Source organism: Haliotis asinina, chromosome 7 (assembly GCF_037392515.1).
Source record: "Haliotis asinina isolate JCU_RB_2024 chromosome 7, JCU_Hal_asi_v2, whole genome shotgun sequence".
NCBI lineage: Eukaryota > Metazoa > Mollusca > Gastropoda > Lepetellida > Haliotidae > Haliotis > Haliotis asinina.
Genome location: NC_090286.1, coordinates 62,659,378 through 62,678,741, shown reverse-complemented (window position 1 = coordinate 62,678,741; position 19,364 = coordinate 62,659,378). Strand labels below are relative to the sequence as shown.

The 19,364-nt window shown below is 39.9% G+C and overlaps 2 protein-coding genes across 3 annotated transcripts in view; one reads left to right on the top strand and one right to left on the bottom strand.

The window, feature by feature from the left end:
* The window catches only part of LOC137290745 (aminopeptidase O-like), a 91,952-nt gene extending 85,765 nt beyond the window's left edge, over positions 1–6,187 (top strand). Inside the window, exons 13-15 of the mRNA XM_067821862.1 lie at positions 2,882–2,998; positions 3,977–4,063; positions 6,015–6,187. Coding sequence (XP_067677963.1) covers positions 2,882–2,998; positions 3,977–4,063; positions 6,015–6,161 — 351 coding nt within the window. The 3' untranslated portion in view covers positions 6,162–6,187. The remainder of the gene's footprint in view (positions 1–2,881; positions 2,999–3,976; positions 4,064–6,014) is intronic.
* An 11,050-nt stretch (positions 6,188–17,237) lies between these two features.
* Positions 17,238–19,364, bottom strand: part of LOC137290232 (uncharacterized) — a 72,864-nt gene continuing 70,737 nt past the window's right edge. For both annotated transcript variants that reach the window (XM_067820985.1, XM_067820986.1), the window contains one exon: positions 17,238–18,455. In XM_067820985.1, coding sequence (XP_067677086.1) covers positions 18,310–18,455 — 146 coding nt within the window. In that variant the 3' untranslated portion in view covers positions 17,238–18,309. The remainder of the gene's footprint in view (positions 18,456–19,364) is intronic.

The following is a 19,364-nucleotide window of genomic DNA, read 5'->3' as shown; positions in this document are numbered from 1 at the left end:
AGCAGTAGAAATAGCATTAGGCTCTGTCCATCTGTATGTGTGTACATTGGTACGTACGGATTGGAATATCTTAAGAACCATTAACTAGATTCTGTTCATAAATGGTACCTAGGCTCATCATAGTAAAAGACAGGTCGCAGGTAGGTTTGGTGACCTTTATCTTCATTTCAAGGTCACAAGGGGACTTTGACGTTTTACCCTTGGCAGCGAGCTATCTCAAGAACCATTCCTAGAATTTCCTTCATATTCAACACCAAGCTTTTACTAGGGAAGGTGCAGGGCTCAGTCGATTTTTGTGACGTTTACACGATTTTCAAGGTCATGGCAATTTCAGCATGCTAAGCTGCATGTTAAGCTTGTCAGTGAGATACTTCGACAACCATTCTCTGGATTTTCTTCACATTCAGCATCAAGCTTTATCTAGGGAAGGTGCAGGGCCCAGCAGGTACAGTTGTTCTGAGTTAAAATCTACTTCAAACTTCCAGAAACAGAAACACATTTTCATTATTCATTGAAACACAGCAAGGCAATCCTAATAACGAAAATGCACAAGATCTTTCCATATAATGCATGTGTATAGAGAGGTCAATAGCCAGGACATAACCAGGACAACTTCTGTCACAGTACTGTGTGTCATTTGTGGATGCACGGGGGCATGTTACAGACATGGTGGGGAACATTATGCAGGCCCATGTGTCAGACAGTGGAATTGATTTGGTGATGGTAGTGATGTGGTTTGGGGACCATCAACACATGTTTCAGGAATGATCTGCTTGCCATTCAATCTGACTGCACTGCCTTATGTGGATGAAGTCCTGAGGCCTTTGTTGTTCCCTTTGCTGCACCATCACCAACTCCCTCGATGTCCACTAACATTCCAACATAACTACATCCTGCTCCATGCAGCCAGGGTGACACAAGTTTTCATTTAGCAAGCTGGAATTAGTGTCATGGACTGGCCATTGTATTGACCAGATCTCAACCCTACTGAGCATTTGTGGGATGAACTGGGGAGACATGTTTATCGACATCAGCCACTGCAAGCCAACATTGCAGATCTCATGCTGGAGTTTCATCCAAAAAGGTGGTCACTTTATACCTTCCAGGTGTAACAAATTAAGATATGTTCATCTTTGTGGTATCTGGAATAATTTCTCCCAATATGCTGTTTGCACTTTGGAAATGTCAATATGATATTGGCAAACTTCTTATATATTGTGAGTGCAACATATTGAAGCATTGCACATGTGAAATTAGAAGAAATTGTTATCTATAACATTTGTGTATATTGTATTTCCCAACTTCTAAAATGCCACACAAGGAAAATATCAATATGAATTAATGAATGAAGACCAGACATTTGATTGTGTTACATCATCATGGTTTGGAGTTGAATGCTTTCCATTTTATTCAACTTAATGTATTATCTCTTATTTTCAAGTGTTCAGTCACACATTTCACACAAATCTCCATGGGCTGATGTCCAATACTCACTGATCTTTGACACTGATGATTCACATTTCAAAGACTACTTCAGATGTAGTTCTTACCTTTTGTACTTCACCTTCAGGATAATGTGATTAGTCGCCTGTGATTTCAGGGAACAACAAAATGAAACGACAGTCAAGAGAGGGTAAACAGATTTCTGTAAATAATTTCAGTGTCTCGTCATACCAAATTAATGGCCATTACAAAATTCATATACGAAGGTTTTATAGGAAGTTATTTGATGCCATGAATTATACACGAACACGAAAGACAATGTATGAATATGAATAGAACATGTGAGAGGTCACTTGATGATGAATAGAATTAGAGGTGGGTTAGCTTTTATTGCAGTGGTATTCTTGATGGAGTTTGACCTAATATTATAATCTACCAATGTTGAATATCAGTTGGAACAAGATGTGTAATGCCATTGTGTGTTTGTTTATAAGTGAGCTGATTTGATGGTGACATCAATATAATGTTAAGTAATGCAGAAACTGTCCTGTGGGCAGCTTCAATCATTTAGCAGTGTATCTTTGATTAGATATGGAGGCTGGCATATTCTTAGGAGATAAACATACTGTGTTGGGAAATCAGAGGTATATAACGAAATTATAATAGCTCTAAATTTGATTTAAAACCAAACGCGTAGCGTGAGGTTTTAAATACAAAATGTAGAGCTATTATAATCTCGTTATATACCGCTGATTTTCCAACACAATACGTTTATCTCCATTCTACCATAACCGTGTTATTCAGATTTTAAACAAGTACATGATGTGTTTGAAAATCGGAGGTATATAACCTGATTATATACCTCTGGATGACTTTGATTAGCCAATCACAATCCAGTATTTACTGAAGTCATGGTACAATGTTGAATATTCTGAAAGCTGGAATGTTATATTCTGTTGAATTTGGAAAGAACTAGGCTGTCATGTTCTGTTGAATATGGAAAGTACTAGGCTGTCATGTTCTGTTGAATATGGAAAGAACTAGGCTGTCATGTTCTGTCGAATATGGAAAGAATGAGGCTGTCATGTTCTGTTGAATATGGAAAGTACTAGGCTGTCATGTTCTGTTGAATATGGAAAGAACTAGGCTGTCATGTTCTGTCGAATATGGAAAGAACTAGGCTGTCATGTTCTGTTGAATATGGAAAGTACTAGCCTGTCATGTTCTGTTGAATATGGAAAGAACTAGGCTGTTATGTTCAGTTGAAATTTCTAAGAACTGGAGTGACATATATACTGTTTAATGTTCATAAGGCACTGCCAATATCAACATCAGCTTAAATAAAGGCTTATATGTAGAAAGTGACAACTTCCTTTGCCAAAAATGTATTGCCCATGGGAAAAAGCTTGATATGTCAGTGTGATTGTTTTTGTTTCAGCTTGACCCTGACCAGGTTGTGTTGTTTCTTGAGAGCCTTCTGCAGCTCAACCTCATACCAGGAAATGTCCTTGACCTTGTACATAAGACATACCTACTGTCATCAGCTAATCCAGATGTAGGTATTTAGGAACAAAACAAGATCTTTCCACATACTCTTTCCCCATAGACATATGGTGTCTGTCTGCTAACATTATACTTCCAGTGCTGGGGAGATTATCAAAGATGGACAGGGACACTGAAATCAACCCAAAAATAGCAATAAGGAGAAACAAAACAAGATGGCTCTGCTATTTTCAGAGCAGAAACAGTGCCATATATGTTTTGTACTAAACTTTTGAACAGTTTTGTCAACTTTGAACGGAAAAACTGATGTAATGTCAACAAGTACTCCACTTAGATGATGTTCGCCAGTTCTAACTACATATCTGGTGACAGCAATTACTGAAACAAAGGTCCATGTAGAATACCTTGTGAGGGTATTGTTGATATGTGATGTGGCTTCAAGTTCTAGAGAGCTATTAGCCCTTGGAAGAAGGATTGGGTTACATATCTCATCACAGTTGTCATGTTGATGGAGTCTAACATAAAACAACCATCTTGCAATGCTGACACCCTCCTGATGAAACATGAAGCTCATTCAGTTGGGAGTAGTTATATTATTGCACAGATTGTGTGTTTTTGTAATGCTGACTTACCCCTCTACACACAACACACTTGTTCTCAAGGGGATGTGTAACATTTAATGATATAAATTTCTCTTTGGAAGTTATATTCCACAAATAACAAAGCAAGCTGAACCTTTATTGCTACTGGTATTATTCCTTTTGTATCATTTGTTGGCAATACAATACAACATATGTTTGACATTCTCTCAAAAGCCATTGAAGCAAAACCTGGTTCACTCAAACCTGTCATCAAATATCACTAGTTAAATTAAAAATGATTAATTGCAAAATATTGAAGGTGAAGTGTGTAGGTATTAGAGGCGCTTGTGATGGAAGTGTTGGTCTCACCAAAGATCTGTGTGTTGTTTTCATTGTAATGACAAGTCCAATGATATCACAGCTATATGAGAATGTATTGTCCTGTGCAGGTCCGGCACCGATGGTGTGAGCTGGTCATCAAACACAGACATACATCTGGATTTGAAGATGTCAAAACATTCCTGCTGAATGATCAGGTATACTACAAGGCTTCTCATTTGCAGTTATCATGATGACAGAATAAGGTTGGATTGATTACTGTAATTCCGGGAAGACCTATTATGATAGGGGTCGTGGGTCCAATTGAGGGTTGTGGTGAAATCCCTTATCTAACTGGCAGGATGATCTGCTTGAGGGAATTAACTCAGCAAAGTGTCCATAATCACAAGAAGCTAATCACAATATTATTTACAAGAATGTAATAACATGGGTGGCCACAGAGAGTTGGTACAACCCTCAGGGCTGAGGGCTAGAGCTGACCTGTGCTGGGAGTCTAAACTCTACTCATAGACATTGGAGTTTGAGGCTATTTAACTATTGAAACAATAGCAATATTATGATTCATTTACTGATACAAAAATGGGTGTAATGTACGATGGCCAATGATATACAAAATAAACAAATTGGGATGTGTCCTTCAAGAACAACTTCAACGACCAGACAGACAGAGTATTTAATCTTTTAATCCTATTCCAAGTGGTATTAATCTTTACATGTACTGTATGCTTATGGTATTACAACACAATGCTAGGATTACAATAGATGCGCTTCCTCAGGGCCATGTCTTAACGACCTTCCATTGGTATTTGCTTAATGTCATCCTAATAAGGTGATGAGTGAGTGAGTGAGTTAATATTTAACGTCACATCGGCAATATTTCAGCCATATTGTGACGAGAACATTTAACAAAGAAAAGGATTATATGTATATTATAAAATCTGTCGGCGAAGGACAGTAAAAGAACTAGAATATCACAATTTAAATTAAAACTAGCGTGGAAAGATAAAACTAATATCACTATTCGGACAATACAACCTAAAATCCGGCTATAGATTGCTAACAACTGAAGGTAGATCACCATACTAGGGGCCATGGGGACTTACAGTACCTTTGCTACCTGCATGGACCCTAGTTGGATTTACATCATCCCCTCAGCTGTTAGCAATTTAGTCCCATCTGGCCAAATATTAAAAATACACATATGCTACGATTAAAAACACTGGAAGTTATAAGGTGATGACAAATACCACAAAATACATAAAGTTACAATAAATACTGAATGAACCTTTCAACAATTGAACATATTTTTGTTTTTATTCCTTTCATATAAAATCAAATATAATTAACCTGAAATTCAGCAAAGTCAATATCCACTTTGCCCAGATGAGAGAAAGACAGCAAGTGAACAAACTTCACACTTTCCAAATGCAACTAAATTCAACATCCAATCAAGATGCTGCACATCCTCAGCCAATGTAAACCAAGGACAAGACAGCAGACCTGCCTCATTAAAACTTGGCTAATTTGCATAGGAACTACTTTCAACCCATGACCCAGGGGTGACTTTGAATACATCATAGATTTGTGAAATATAAACCTTTTCAGTGACAATTGTATTATTGTTTAAGCTGTTATAAATTGATCCCAAACAGATAAATAATGTTAAACTAGTTTATTTTTCGGGAACACTTTCACAAATTGTATATTTTGTACTTGTTACATGTTTACCTCATCAAAGCAGTCTATTAAACTGTCTAAACATAACCCTTGTCTTACTGAGTGCTGTGACTTACGGTTGAGTTCCGAACACCTCCGGCTAGGATTTATGTAGAACATCCGAGAAATTGTGTAGTCATACCTTGTACCTTCTTCAGTGGTGAGATGTCTGTGAGATGAGTTTACTACTTTTGACTGGAGTCTTTCTTTAAGATATTACAATAAAGGCTCTTTTCAACTGATTTAATAGCTGGAAAAAGGGTACACTGGAAGGAACAGGTTTGACTTACTTGAAAGTTTAAATCATTTGAGCGCATAAAAATATGTTTTTTATAGAAATTAAACAAATTGGGAGTAAAATTGTTGTCTGATATTGTAGTGGAAAGGCAAACTGAATTTTCTTTCACTGTCAGTCCAATGTTTAACTTGCAGGCCATGGGTGTATATTTGTATGGTGAAATGATGCTGTCCAAATGCAACAAGTTGAAGGAACTGGCTTACCATTGTTTTAATCTGGTGAGGCAAGACATGCCTGAAGGAGCTCACAAGACTGTTCATGCTATGCTGTATGGTACTTGAAGAATAAATTACAGATTTGGAGTAAATTATGATTTTGCTGTTGTGATGTCAGTGTTACTTACCAGCTATTATTTCTAATCCATTTCATCAATTGGTGCATCTGTACAGTGGAGACATTCACTGTGGTGTTCATTATCTTACATAATAGCCGTTGTTTATACCCCTTTGTTTGTGCAACATGATGGCCTTTTGCCGCCTCCTACAGTATACAAATGTATATTGAATCAGATGAATTTTTAATTCAGATTAGAGAGTGGCTGATGTTCAGTAAAATCCTGTGATATCTGTTGTGAGGCATTTGCCCAACACCTGGTGTCATGATTTAGTTGTGATTTGTAATACCACAATGACCTCTGCTTTTAACTGAAATTTCTCACCACTTCTGTGGTTGATTTTTAATGATCCTCTAAAATTAATTTCATTGCTATTTTGTCCTTTAAACAGAGTGTAATCTGTTAGTTCTGCTATGCTGAAGTTTGATATACATAGGGAAGTGGGTTTTTTTTCTTGTTTTTTGGTTTTTTTGCTATATTTGCAGTGATAAGTCATTGAACTGACAGGTTGAGCTGTTGCTCAAGGTATCAGTGACGTCTGAATGTTATGTAGACTGGGCTACAGTTGAGGAATTTGTTCCTTGATTCAAAGTGATGTTAGAGACTCTCAAACTATAGGAAGAAGTCAGTGTGGTTCCGTAGCGCACTGAATGGATCCTGTGTGTCTCGTATGATTACATCCACCTATAAAGTAAGCCACTCAGCTGTAGGAGGCAGCTGTTGCCTATATGGAACATTACACTGATAAAAAGTTAACATATAAATAATAGTTAAGGCGATAGAGCATTTGAGTTTCTTGCAGATCAATTGTTTAGCTGACTTTCACAATAACATAATCTCAAAAAAAAAAGAAAAAGAAACAAAGAAAAGAAAATAAACGTGACGTGAAATGAATGTTAAGAAAATATTTGACACAAACCAATCTCTGCTGAATCCCAGCATGTGGTTACCGACGACAAAACGTTTGAAAAGAGAAATGCAGAACAAAAATCTAACGTTACCCTCACGTCTGAAGCCTTGTAAATGACCGGGTGCTACCCAGCTGTACCTTATGTGGGAAGGCATCAGGCTCTTAAATATGAGTTCATCTCTCTCTCTCTCTCTCTCTCACACACACACACACACACACACACACACACACACGCACAAACAGAAACACAATGCTACACTTCCTGTCTTCCCATGAGACGTCTGCGCCAGACCAAACTCTCCACCTTGTGAGAAGAATGACTACACCAGCCTGGCTGATCGTACCTCCTTCTCTACCCAAGACCAATGATACATTCCTGACTTCATCCTTGAACTTTGATGAGAAAGACAGATCAGTGAATCACAGAACACAGCTTAGTTACTTGCACCTGCAGGTTTTTTGCTCTTCCTTTCTAGTTACAGCTACAAATGTAATGTTTGTTACTCCTTGTATGGTTTGCTCCATGATATAACTCTTTCGAATCGAATTGCGGAAATGTAAATTCATTAGTAATTCCAGTAACCATCCATGCACCAGATTCTGAACCCCATGTAAATATTTAGTCCATTCGTATATAAAACTGACAGAATTATGCAGGCAAAAATATTGCTCAATGCTCTGAGGCACGTGCTGTTATGAAAGGGGTGGTATTTCCAGCCATGTTTGGCCATTTTGTCAGAGACCTCTGAATCACTGATTGCCGCCATTTCCTCAGGGCCATAATTCAGACTTGACTGACTTGCGCTTTCAGTGGGATAGCTACTTTGTGTACCTACGGTCCCGGACTCATCAATCAGCAAACTCGGAAATATCATCGCCCCGCTGATGTCCCCCCGCCATCCACTGAGAGTGCGTATGTTCAGTTGGCCATCACGAAGTACTATCTTTTTCAACTGAACCACAGATACCATGAAACAGAAATTCTAACGACTATAACCAGATAATCCATCTTAGTAGACTCTCCCTGAGTACCAATAGATCTTGTCCATGGCAGTAACAAGTTGATGGCAGTGCATGGCATATTTCAGCCGCCAGGGAGGACACTGCACCCCGTGGGTTTCAATCCTGAATGTGACTCCCCCCCCCCCCCCCCCCCCCCAGGTATATATCTGTACATTACTGAGAAATGTTAATCCCAAATATATCACTTGTGTTCAGATGGCCTAAAACCAAACTAGGTCAAGCTCCCAGACTATCATATAATGTACAGCAGTTCCTTCAATATAGCTTCACGTCCGTGATTTCAGGATGATGTATCCATATATTCCTATTGCAGGTCAAAGTATCCCAGTTTCGTAGATCAATGCTGGTGCTCATCACCGCATTGTCTGGCCCAGAGTCCATTAATTACAGACCATTTAGCTGGAATGTGAGTGCGACGGTAAACATCAGACATACAAAATATTATCTTGTCATCCTTTCTACTGTCAGGATTCTGTATATAGGAGGTTATTAGGTATCCATTTGACTACCACACCTGTACGCTAAAGTCTTCGAACCAAGACGGAGCAAATCACATTTACGATCACAGCGTCAAAACCACTGTTCTGTTCTTAATAAGTCTGGACCAGAGAGCATACAGACTTCACTGTACCAAGAACATGGTTTATGAATCACTGTCAAATAGCGATGGTACTAACAAAAGGGTGAGCGTACCCTGTCCCACATTGCTGCAACATGGCAGTGCTGTCATTGACAAGGGGAAGAGTGTCGATTATCTCAGCGGCGTAGTGAGTAGATGATGTCAAACATTGTATCGGGTGGATTTCATTGTGGTCCTCTGACAGAATTGTTAACCCAATGCTAATGACACTTTGAAACCCACAACGGAGGTACTTACAATGAAAGTTTGAACTGTGCGACATACATCAGCGTGAATGTGCCTACATCCGATTGAACTTATTTCCTTAACAATCATTGGCGGCAAATTTCCTCTCACATCATACACGGTGTGTCTACCAGACTCTGAACGATCCAGAACATTAAACAGTCCTGTCATCTTCAGGCATAAGATTGAAATATCAGTTGACATTCATATTTCATTCACTCTATCTATTTATCATCTGAGAAGTGCACCTAACGACTCCAGTGTCATGTGGAGATGATACGGTGCGTCTAGAGTATGCTCAGAAACATACGCCGGCCTTTGCTACCTGAGACAATCTAGTCTACTAAATGTCACGGAACTGTCTCCTGTCTCCCCTGATATTAAGAGTGAACACGCCAATCTGTTTGAGAAGGAACGACTAAAATATAATCATAAATAAATCATAAGTGTTGGAAGAGATGATTTGAAAAAAATGTATAAGTTATGGATGTTTCTACGAAATAGTGATGATAATAAATACATGTCTTCTCACGTTCGAGGGAAATAAGCTCAGAAAAAACAAGGGAACATATACAGTATATTCAAGTGAAAATGGGAAATCTCATTGTTACATAGTTTAAGATCACTGATGCTTCAAATTTGGGTATGCCTTTCACACGAGTGAACAAACAATCATCGAAGCCGTAGATACGAGGAGACACAATTTCTGATAGAAACCACACTGGTCTGCTCATAGAAACTACTTGGACCGGAAACAGTCTGACTCTGTAGATATACAATCATTCAATATTCCCCAGATAGTTTGGAGCTTAAGGATGGATATGACATGGCGCACACATAACCTTGGCGTACTCAAGATTGTTCATCTGTTTTCTAATCCTGAAATTGCTTGATGATGATCTCTCAAGATCTGAAGAACCGATGGAAAAACCCCCAACCCTCCCATCACAGGCCGGCATTACTTGCTAGCCCAACTGTGTTGTGCTTGCGTTACTTCTGACGCAGACGACATTTTGCCCAAGATGTAAGAAACAGACACCATTGAAACAATAATAATATACATGTAAATAATACCAGGTCCTGCATTTATATAGCGCATCATTCACTGGTAAATGCTCTGTGCGCTTAGGATGGAAATTGGCACTTGAACAGATAGGTTTTGAGGGCAGTCTAAAAAGATGTTAGTGCTGGTTTTTAGTTCAAGCGCTAGCACATTCCATTTCATTGCTGCGCTGAAAGCGAATGACTTTTTGCCAAAAGTGGTTTTGATGTTTGGAACTGTCACGACAAGCTTTTCATTACCTCTCCTGCAACCACGCAGATGGGTGGTAACATAGTATACAGAAATGTCTACTTTAAAAATGGCGATTATAAATCTTTCAATATTGTACTCAGTCCGATCAGTGCACTGTGGACGGTGGGTCAATTAACAGTATCCATTCTTCTTGAATAATGTCATCAACGGGGAATCATTGAAGTTGAAAGGTTTACTCCTCTTCTTTGAAACGTTATGGAAATACCAAGCTGAAAGACCTGAAGAGAGCTTGAGTGAAATGTTTCTCGAAATAGCTTCTCGATGGGGCTATATCTATATGTGTCGCATCAACTGAGATCACAGCCAACATAACGATCTAAATGCTCCCGATGTTGAATCAACCACAGAACAAGTCACGCGAGATTCTCATCTAAGCCTCGCTGTTGACGTTTAGTTTTAGATTCGTCCAAATAGGAATTGTGTGCATGCGATACTTCAGCCCAGGAAACCAGAGGCGAACAGTGTCACTTCTGACAGTGTCACCTTCCTCCACTGCTAGATGGAATCTCACATCGTGTGTTTTGTTATTTATTTCTTACAAACTGCGACTGTTCATTTTGATATCAGTAATCTAGAGTCGCGTCCACTCGTTCTTGCTGAACACACATCAGCTAAACATCAGGTATTGAAATGTTCTGCATGTATAAAAAAATGTGAACTTGAACATTGTACTTGTAGTACATATTTGGGTGATGATATTCTGGAACCAAGTGATTGTATATTGATTTACAAAATGATTACTGGTATCCCGTCAGGTTAACCACGCCTACTGGGTGCAGGCGAACATCTGGTATCTTCAACACATGCTCTGTGATCGTATAGCATTTTGACAATCACTGGATTGTCTGGTTTGTTTACAAACAATATCGTAAGCTGTAATACTGCTGTTACACTGCTGAAAATGTCTGCTCTTCATGAAGTCACATTTGTACAATCAGCTCTGCCTGTAGGAGAGATTTCTTATGGATGTGGAAAGCGTTCAGTCGCTTCTATTTCTACGATAAGCACCTGACCATGGTCGGGTTTAAATTTGAAATTTACAGCGAAACGTTTCTGCATATAACTACATTTCAGATAGAAGGTTGTTGTTCTGATATTGTTGTGGGCCCACTTGCACAAAGCGATCCTAGCGGTGCGACTATCTTAAGCCTGTGATGGAGAATAGGCGCTGATCACCGTAGTTCTAAGACTGCTTTGTGGGAGTGAGGCCTGAACTCAATTAAAGTTTTTTTTCGGCAGTCATGTTAAGTCAAGTTCGGTAGTCAAGTGAGGGACGCTGGAACAGCACAGAGCATTTACACGATCTGTTTCCGTCAGAAACAGATTACAGTCACCATCAGACAAATAACCTTGATGACAGATCTCGGTCTGGTCCTGAAGGAGCGACAGCTGGCGTGTCTGTCAAGCGGGAGATGAGTTGCACAGAACTACACTTGCTGAAGTGAGTGAGAAGATGAACGCAAACGGCCACGCAGCAGGAACCTGCATGCTCGACGCCGTGGTGGTGCTGAGAACTACCTGAAGAACATGATAACCTTACCATTTCCACTACATAATCCAGGCATGTCGTACACAGAACTTGGATAGAACGTGGGAGTCTTGGATATCCCTAGACGACGCATACATCGCCGTCAGCAACTACCGACCACTCTCAGCTGGGAGTTGCTTTGCAAGAAGAATGGGGTGGGATGATCCAAATGGACACTGGGTCTTTGAATAGGAGTATATACGCCTGGTCGAATATTTTTGCTTGTAAATGACGTGACGGACAGCGGGATTCTTTAGCCAGTCATCCAACAAACGTGAAACAGAAACAAAAGTCACCTTACGCTCAACGACTAATGCAAATGGCATGTCTCTATTATACCGAAGACAACTTCAAATTGTATGAAAAATACTATTTTTATCCAAATAATACTCTTCACAAGCTTTTCATATCGATATAATTCGTTAAAAATGCATGCATCATTCTGTAGATAGTCTGCATACCGATGAATATTACCATGGCAACTGAGTACGAATTAGAACAGGTCCGACATGGTGATAAGGCTCTGTCTACTTTCAGGGAATCTAACTCGACGGATAATAGGGGTGATTGGGGCGTTTGCATTACGTCACTGGAGTTTAGCAATCCGTCAGTAATCATGAAGTTCACATTGGCTTAAGCCTCACTTTAGTCGGCTCTGTGTGGACGTTTGTCCCCCGGAACTCAATATTTTCAACATCTGTGTGAAGATCATGTTAATAAAAGCCACCAGGAGCGACCGCCAGTAGAACTGATGGTTTGTGCTGACATGTGTCCAAACATTATTTACCATTATGTCTGAATTAAAAAAGGAGGGATTATAATATACATAGCTGTGACTGGATTGTTGAAGATCTTCACGGGTCAGTTCTGTAAGGTGCCTGACCATGTCGAAGAATGAAAACATACTTTGAGCAGCTCCTCGCAAGAACTGAGGTTTTTGAAAACAAACAAAGGATGTCGAAGGATTTTCGAACAATGCATGGCTGTTACGTGTATGGCGACAGGCTTCAAGTAACAGTCCTAAAGAATTATAGTTACAACAATCGTCTTCCTCCTCTATCCATGTACGTTGAAATCATCTGGGAAACGTGCTGTAGTTCATTTGTGGCACTCCGTATTTCAGTGATGTCACTGTGAGGGTGAGAAAACGTTGCAGATACCGAACCCATTTTGAACATGGTTTATGCTATGAAGTTTGGAATCAAACCCACGACAAGGGTACCGTTAGGTTGAGTGCATAGACTACCAAGCCTCCTTTGTCCTGTTGAGGCTCTTGGAATATCTGTACTGGACAGTACAATTGCAAAACACAGAACACATTCACAGTATTTGTCATCAACCAATATTACATTGATGGTACATTTAACATGCTAACCATTACCTGCTTTACACTCACTTGAAAACACGTTTTTTCCTGTATAAATTCATATTTTATCGATTATAAAAATATACCTATTTTTGAATTCACTATATGTTTCGAGTGATTTAGATTTATCTCAATCCGCCCCCAAAACAAGCCATCATAGAACATGTTTTCTCATTTCTACTTCCAGTGACCACGTAGAAGCGTTCTAATTGGCGCCCTCTTTTTACTGCCTTTTCAACTCGGGTTTTTTGGACAGTTCAGCTGTGCTCAGTTGATCAAGTTTCACTTTTTAAATTTGATGAACCCAAAGAAAACCTATACAAGTATCAATTTCCAGTTTGTCTTAATTTATTTTGACACTCGGACTATAGGGAGTGTTTGAGAGAGATTAGATTTAGTTTGGACTGTCGGTACAGGCAGAAGGCGAGATCCATGATGTTTTAACAATCAATATGAGGACACTGACTTGGGCGACCGTCGTGGCTGTCGAAAGACGTTTTGAAATTTACACATCCTTTTCTGTTGTTGTAAACGAGGAAATTCAATTCCTTCTTTAAGATCTTAATGTTCTATGTTTCTGTGTTAACGTGCATAAGTTTAATCTGACGAGTGCGATGCACAGATGACTTAGTTTTAGTAGCCCTGTACAGTGTAGCACTCCGTTAACCTATCACTGTGTCATTGCCTAGCGTCCTTCAATTTTCTGTGTGTTTAACCGGCCCAGAATAAAGGAGAAATATGCGTGCGACATTTTCATGCCTCAACCTTGGTTTTCACGAAGGGTTGGGAGATTTTCAGTTTTAACAAGATCACTTCCGCTATCATACTGGAGCATGTACATTTGTACGTCTGGACATATGTACGGTTGTGCTGTTTTAACAATATTCCAACAGAATGTCGGGGGCACTATGGTGTTGGGTGTAATGGGTACACTTTTCACCTCGAGGCTTTTACTCTCCCTGTAAAGACTATGGAAGAGGCCCAGGGATCAACTGATTCCCATCCTACCATATCCTACATCACCGCACTGTGTCTGTAGCACTGACGCGAGTCACCACCTTCTCCCTGGTCTTGCGCACATGGTTTCACTCTGTAAGTCTGTGTACGGGCATGACTTTATACGTGTATACACCCGTTCTAACCCCCAGTGTACGGAGATTACATTACACGTGTATACACCCGATCTAACTCCCTGTGTACAGACATGACTTTACACGTGTATACATCCGATCAAACAATCTGTGTACGTTCATGCCCTTCACGTGTATACATCCAATCTAACAATCTATGTACGGGCATAACGTTACATCCACATGTATACCATAAATTTACTTTGTGAGTGACCTGTCAGCTGGCATAGCTTTACAAGAACATAAACCTCGTCTAACGTTCTTTCAGGTGCCATTGCTTTACAACTGTATTGTCCTGGTCTTACACTCCGTCAAGTGAATTGTTTTGCACCCTCCCATGGGGTATTGTTTTGCGCGTGTTTTATCCTGGTCTAACAACCTCGCAACCGGTATTGCTTTACATGTGTTCTGTCCAGGTCTAACATCTCTCAGCTGGCATTGTCTAATATATGTATTATCCTGGCCTAACTCTCTCTCAGCTGGCATTGTTTTACATGTGTATTATCCTGGCCTAACACGGTGTCAGCTGGCATTGTATTACACGTGTATTATCCTGGCCTAACCCTCTCTCAGCTGGTATTGTTTTATATATGCATTATCTTGGGCTAACACGGTGTCAGCTGGCATTGTTTTACATGTGCATTATCTTGGGCTAACTCGGTGTCAGTTAGCATTGTTTTACATGTGTATTATCCTGGCCTAACTCTCTCTCTGCTGGTATTGTTTTACATGTGTATTATCCTGGCCTAACTCTCTCTCAGCTGGTATTGTTTTACATGTGTATTATCCTGGCCTAACTCTCTCTCAGATGGCATTGTTTTATATGTGCATTATCTTGGGCTAACTCGGTGTCAGCTGGTATTGTAACTTTTATATGTGCATTATCTTGGGCTAACTCGGTGTCAGTTGGCATTGCGTTACACGTGTATTAAATTGTTCTAACACTCTGTCAACCGACACAAACGATGTTTTGAATTGCTCAGCATCGTCGCAGTTCCTGCAAATGAACTTGTTACCATTTTTTGATTGTTAGTCTATGCATGGAATCCAATGATCTCATAATCTTTTAATATTGTTTGAAACCCCGCAAGCTAAATGTCAGTGTTCTCAGTCGGAACGTATTATGGGTAATTTCCACGAAACAGTCTTTGTTCTAACGGTATTAAGATCAAACGCTTGGCTCAGCTGAAGCCTATTACAGGCTTTCGAAAGATCAATTCATTATCCGTACAAAGTTGGTTGCACTAAAATAGGAATGTCAATTGAATATAAAACACAGCCAAGTATTTAAATCATATAACTTAATTACCTTGTTTCAAACCTCACTTGACAATTTTATGTGAAATAGAACCAGTTTATCGAATCATTTGTCAAACTATCACTTGATCTTTATTCAGTGTAATGTACATAGTGAAAGGATTGAAAACATATTGATTAGCAGCTAATCAATATCGAATTGTCCGAGCAGGCTTCAGAGTGAGAGTATAAATATTTGGTGATATTGCTTGGTATTTAGATGTTTTTCAGGTTTGAGGGGACTGTGAGTAGGTGGGATAGTGATTGTACAGGGACGGGTGCAGGTGAGGATGAGGGTCTGTGTGAGGGTGAGGGTCCGGATGCGGGTGCAGGTGCGGGTAAGTATATAGGTGTGAGTCATGGGTCAGGATGATGGTGTTTGTGCGGGTTGGATTCAACATATAGCACGGGGATTACAATTTGATAAATACACGGAAATATAATCAGAGTGTAGCATTGTACATTAGAATTACTGTGGTGTAGGTTGTAATCTGTAAACACGGAAGTGCGATATGTTTGTTTACATGGTATTGAACGTCATCGTCAGGGAGTAATATTGTTCAATTAACTGCCTAACCAAGGCATTGAAAAAAGGAAAGGAAGCTAATGTTTTCACATGACGCTTCGGATGTATTTCTATATTATTCGAATTTACATATGTTTCAGATGCCAAGAGTCAGTCAGTGAGTTTACATGTACGCCACCTTCAGCAATATTCTAGCAATATGACAGCGGGGAACACCAGAAATGGGCTTCATACATTGTACCCATGTCGGGAATCGAACCTACGTGACAAGCGAACGCTTTAACCACTTGGCTACCCGCTACCCCGCTGCCATGAACATATTGCAGAATGATGTCATAGTCTTGAATTAAAATCACTGTAGCATTAAATATAATGCACTAAATAAAAATACTGAGAAAGTGCTGTAAATAATCATGAAAAGATGGTTGTTTGATCTCAAATCTCCGGATCAGGTAACACGTGTACTTGTTAAAAGTAACCACATCCGAAGCTGTAAGGTGAAGGTGAATGCTTATATTAGCAGCAACTATATTTTTTCACTCTTCTAGCATAGCGTCCCGTGTGTATAACCACTGACTACGTTGCCCAATTATTTCGAAATACTCCGCCTCAGCAGTAGGGACGAACGTATTGCCTCCATCAGTCATGAAACAAGAAATATATTAAAAAACAGAACCGGCATCTCTCAGGGGCTAAAAATAATTTCTATCTTATAATCTCTTGCCCTTTAGAAATGACATCCTCATCAAAATTAACATTTTAGAAAAAAATATAATATTAAAATCCATAAAAGTACACTTGAGTGATCATTAGCTGACAGTTGCATTATGTAGTAGCTGAATAAGTCTCTCCTGCCTGATCGCGTTATGGATGAACATGTAACCTTATTTCTTGGAATATTTGCAACAGAGGGTTTTTGAAGTTAAATCAATTCCTTAACAAGAGGGACTTACACCCGATGGCATCGTGACAGCTGTAGCCGCGACACACTGAACCATCCTCTGACGACAGACTCAAGTCAATCGAAGATTAGGCGTGTAAAGTAACAACAAGAAATGGCAGTGTTCAAGACGAATTGCCTTTATTGAAGATTGCCGGAAATAGCAGTATCTCTGCTGTAGCTGTGCATTGCTAGCAACTGGGCCTTGCTCCTCGCAGACTCACAGTCCTTCCCACGACACGCAGTCTAATCCTGGTTCCACGGCCACCAGGTCCGTGTGCGGCGGCATCCTTCTCTGAGGCAGACTGGCATGAGCCAGCAAAACACTCCCTAAGAAGAGATAAGCCCTTTAAATTCACATGGATGTTAGCAGACGACCCAGTCCGTGAAACATCTCGACTGAGCTGCTCCTATGCTTGGTTGAATTCGTCAGCAGACCCTGCTTCGGGGCAAGGGCCGACTTGTATATAACTGAGTGCAAGCTGTTATGGTAAGCGGGCTGCCGAGCGAATCACGTCCTGGTTCCGCCGTGAATGTCACCGTTACTATCGTGCAGTTAAGGGGTCAAAACTGACTTTCTGATTTGTCTCTTAAGTAGTAATCCTCCTGAGATGTCAGATTGTAGTATTCAAAATATAGTCCTCTATCAATGAGATGCGCCGCCGCCGCCGGGGTATATATCGCTCTGTACGACAGTCGTAAATATATAGAATATTCTGGGTTAAAATACAATTTGTAGTATATGTCAAATAGAATAAGTTACATAAAATACATCTGCTTGAGCCTTAAAGATTACAAAATGCAATTTACACATTGAAAAGAATACTACACCAGTTTCCTAAGACATATGATCTATTGTAGATCAACAGCAAGATAAACTCAGATATGTGGAACCTGATAGTTCCCCCCAAAATTGCAACATAACGGAATATATTCTGTATTATTCATCGTCGAAAGGAACACAAGAAGAACGCAATGAAATAATGTAAGCCATAATGAAAGGAATGATGACTACTAGTTGATTGACAGTTTCAACACAACGGCTGGGTGCTAGCGTACTACACACGATAGACGACGATAACGAAATGTCAGTGAAACAAGCAGAATGACAATGATCAGTACGTTCCAGGTCTGAATCTTGTTGTAAGGCGGATGCAGACCGTTTCTTGGCCGTCCCAGGGCCGCTCTGGTCCCGGTTACGCTCCCGTCTCTTTGTTTGTCTGGGTCCAGCACTCGATAGCGCACACTCTGTGATCCATTTTACACATGCTGAAACCGCGCTGTGTCCGCGATCGCTTGGCACAGATGATGAAGTCGGGTACACAAGTCTCTACATAACAACCTGAAACAGATAGATTTGTGTTTAGAGGATGTGGTGTCATTAATGCTTTCAAAGAAAGTGTGGTACACACGTGGAAGACATTATATAATATGAATCCCTTGCGATTCTCGACACATACCACGTGAAATGCCCTGTGACTCTCCAGATGAACATTTTACTTGTTTTGCATGTGTTTGTGATGGATGTCATCGATGGGGCAAGATACCCTAACCCTTAGGCACCTGCTATCATACGGATTCATAAACAACTGCTCATGATAGTCGGATTCACAATCAGCGCAAAGGACTGTTTGGAACTATTATAGACATAAATACATAAATACATGCATAAATGAATATGAAGTCCTCGTCTCAGAGGGCGATGCTGTCGTGTACATTTATTTATGCCAACAACAGCGAGGTTATATTGAGTTGAAGCTGTATCGCACGCAACATCTATGTCACAACTAGATATAGCATGTGAAATGGTCAAACCAAGTACAGTATGTGGCATTTTGTCAGGACTGGATATAGCAAGTGAAATGGTCAAACCAAGTACAGTATGTGGCATTTTGTCAGAACTGGATATAGCATGTGAAATGGTCAAACCAAGTACAGTATGTGGCATTTTGTCAGAACTGGATATAGCATTTGAAATCATCAAACCAACTATAGTATATCACATTTTGTCACAACTGGATATAGTAAGTGAAATGGTCAGACCAAGTACGGCATGTCACATTTTCACATCGTAGAAAATATGACAAAAATATTTATATCCCCTGCCATTTTCATATCATCAATTATACCAAAGTAACTGTTACGTATGTGCGAGTCAGGTAACATCAAACCGCAGCACCAAACACACACAGACATATTGGTATGTATGCAACAAGAGTACATAGACATACAATAAACATCTGTCTCGTCC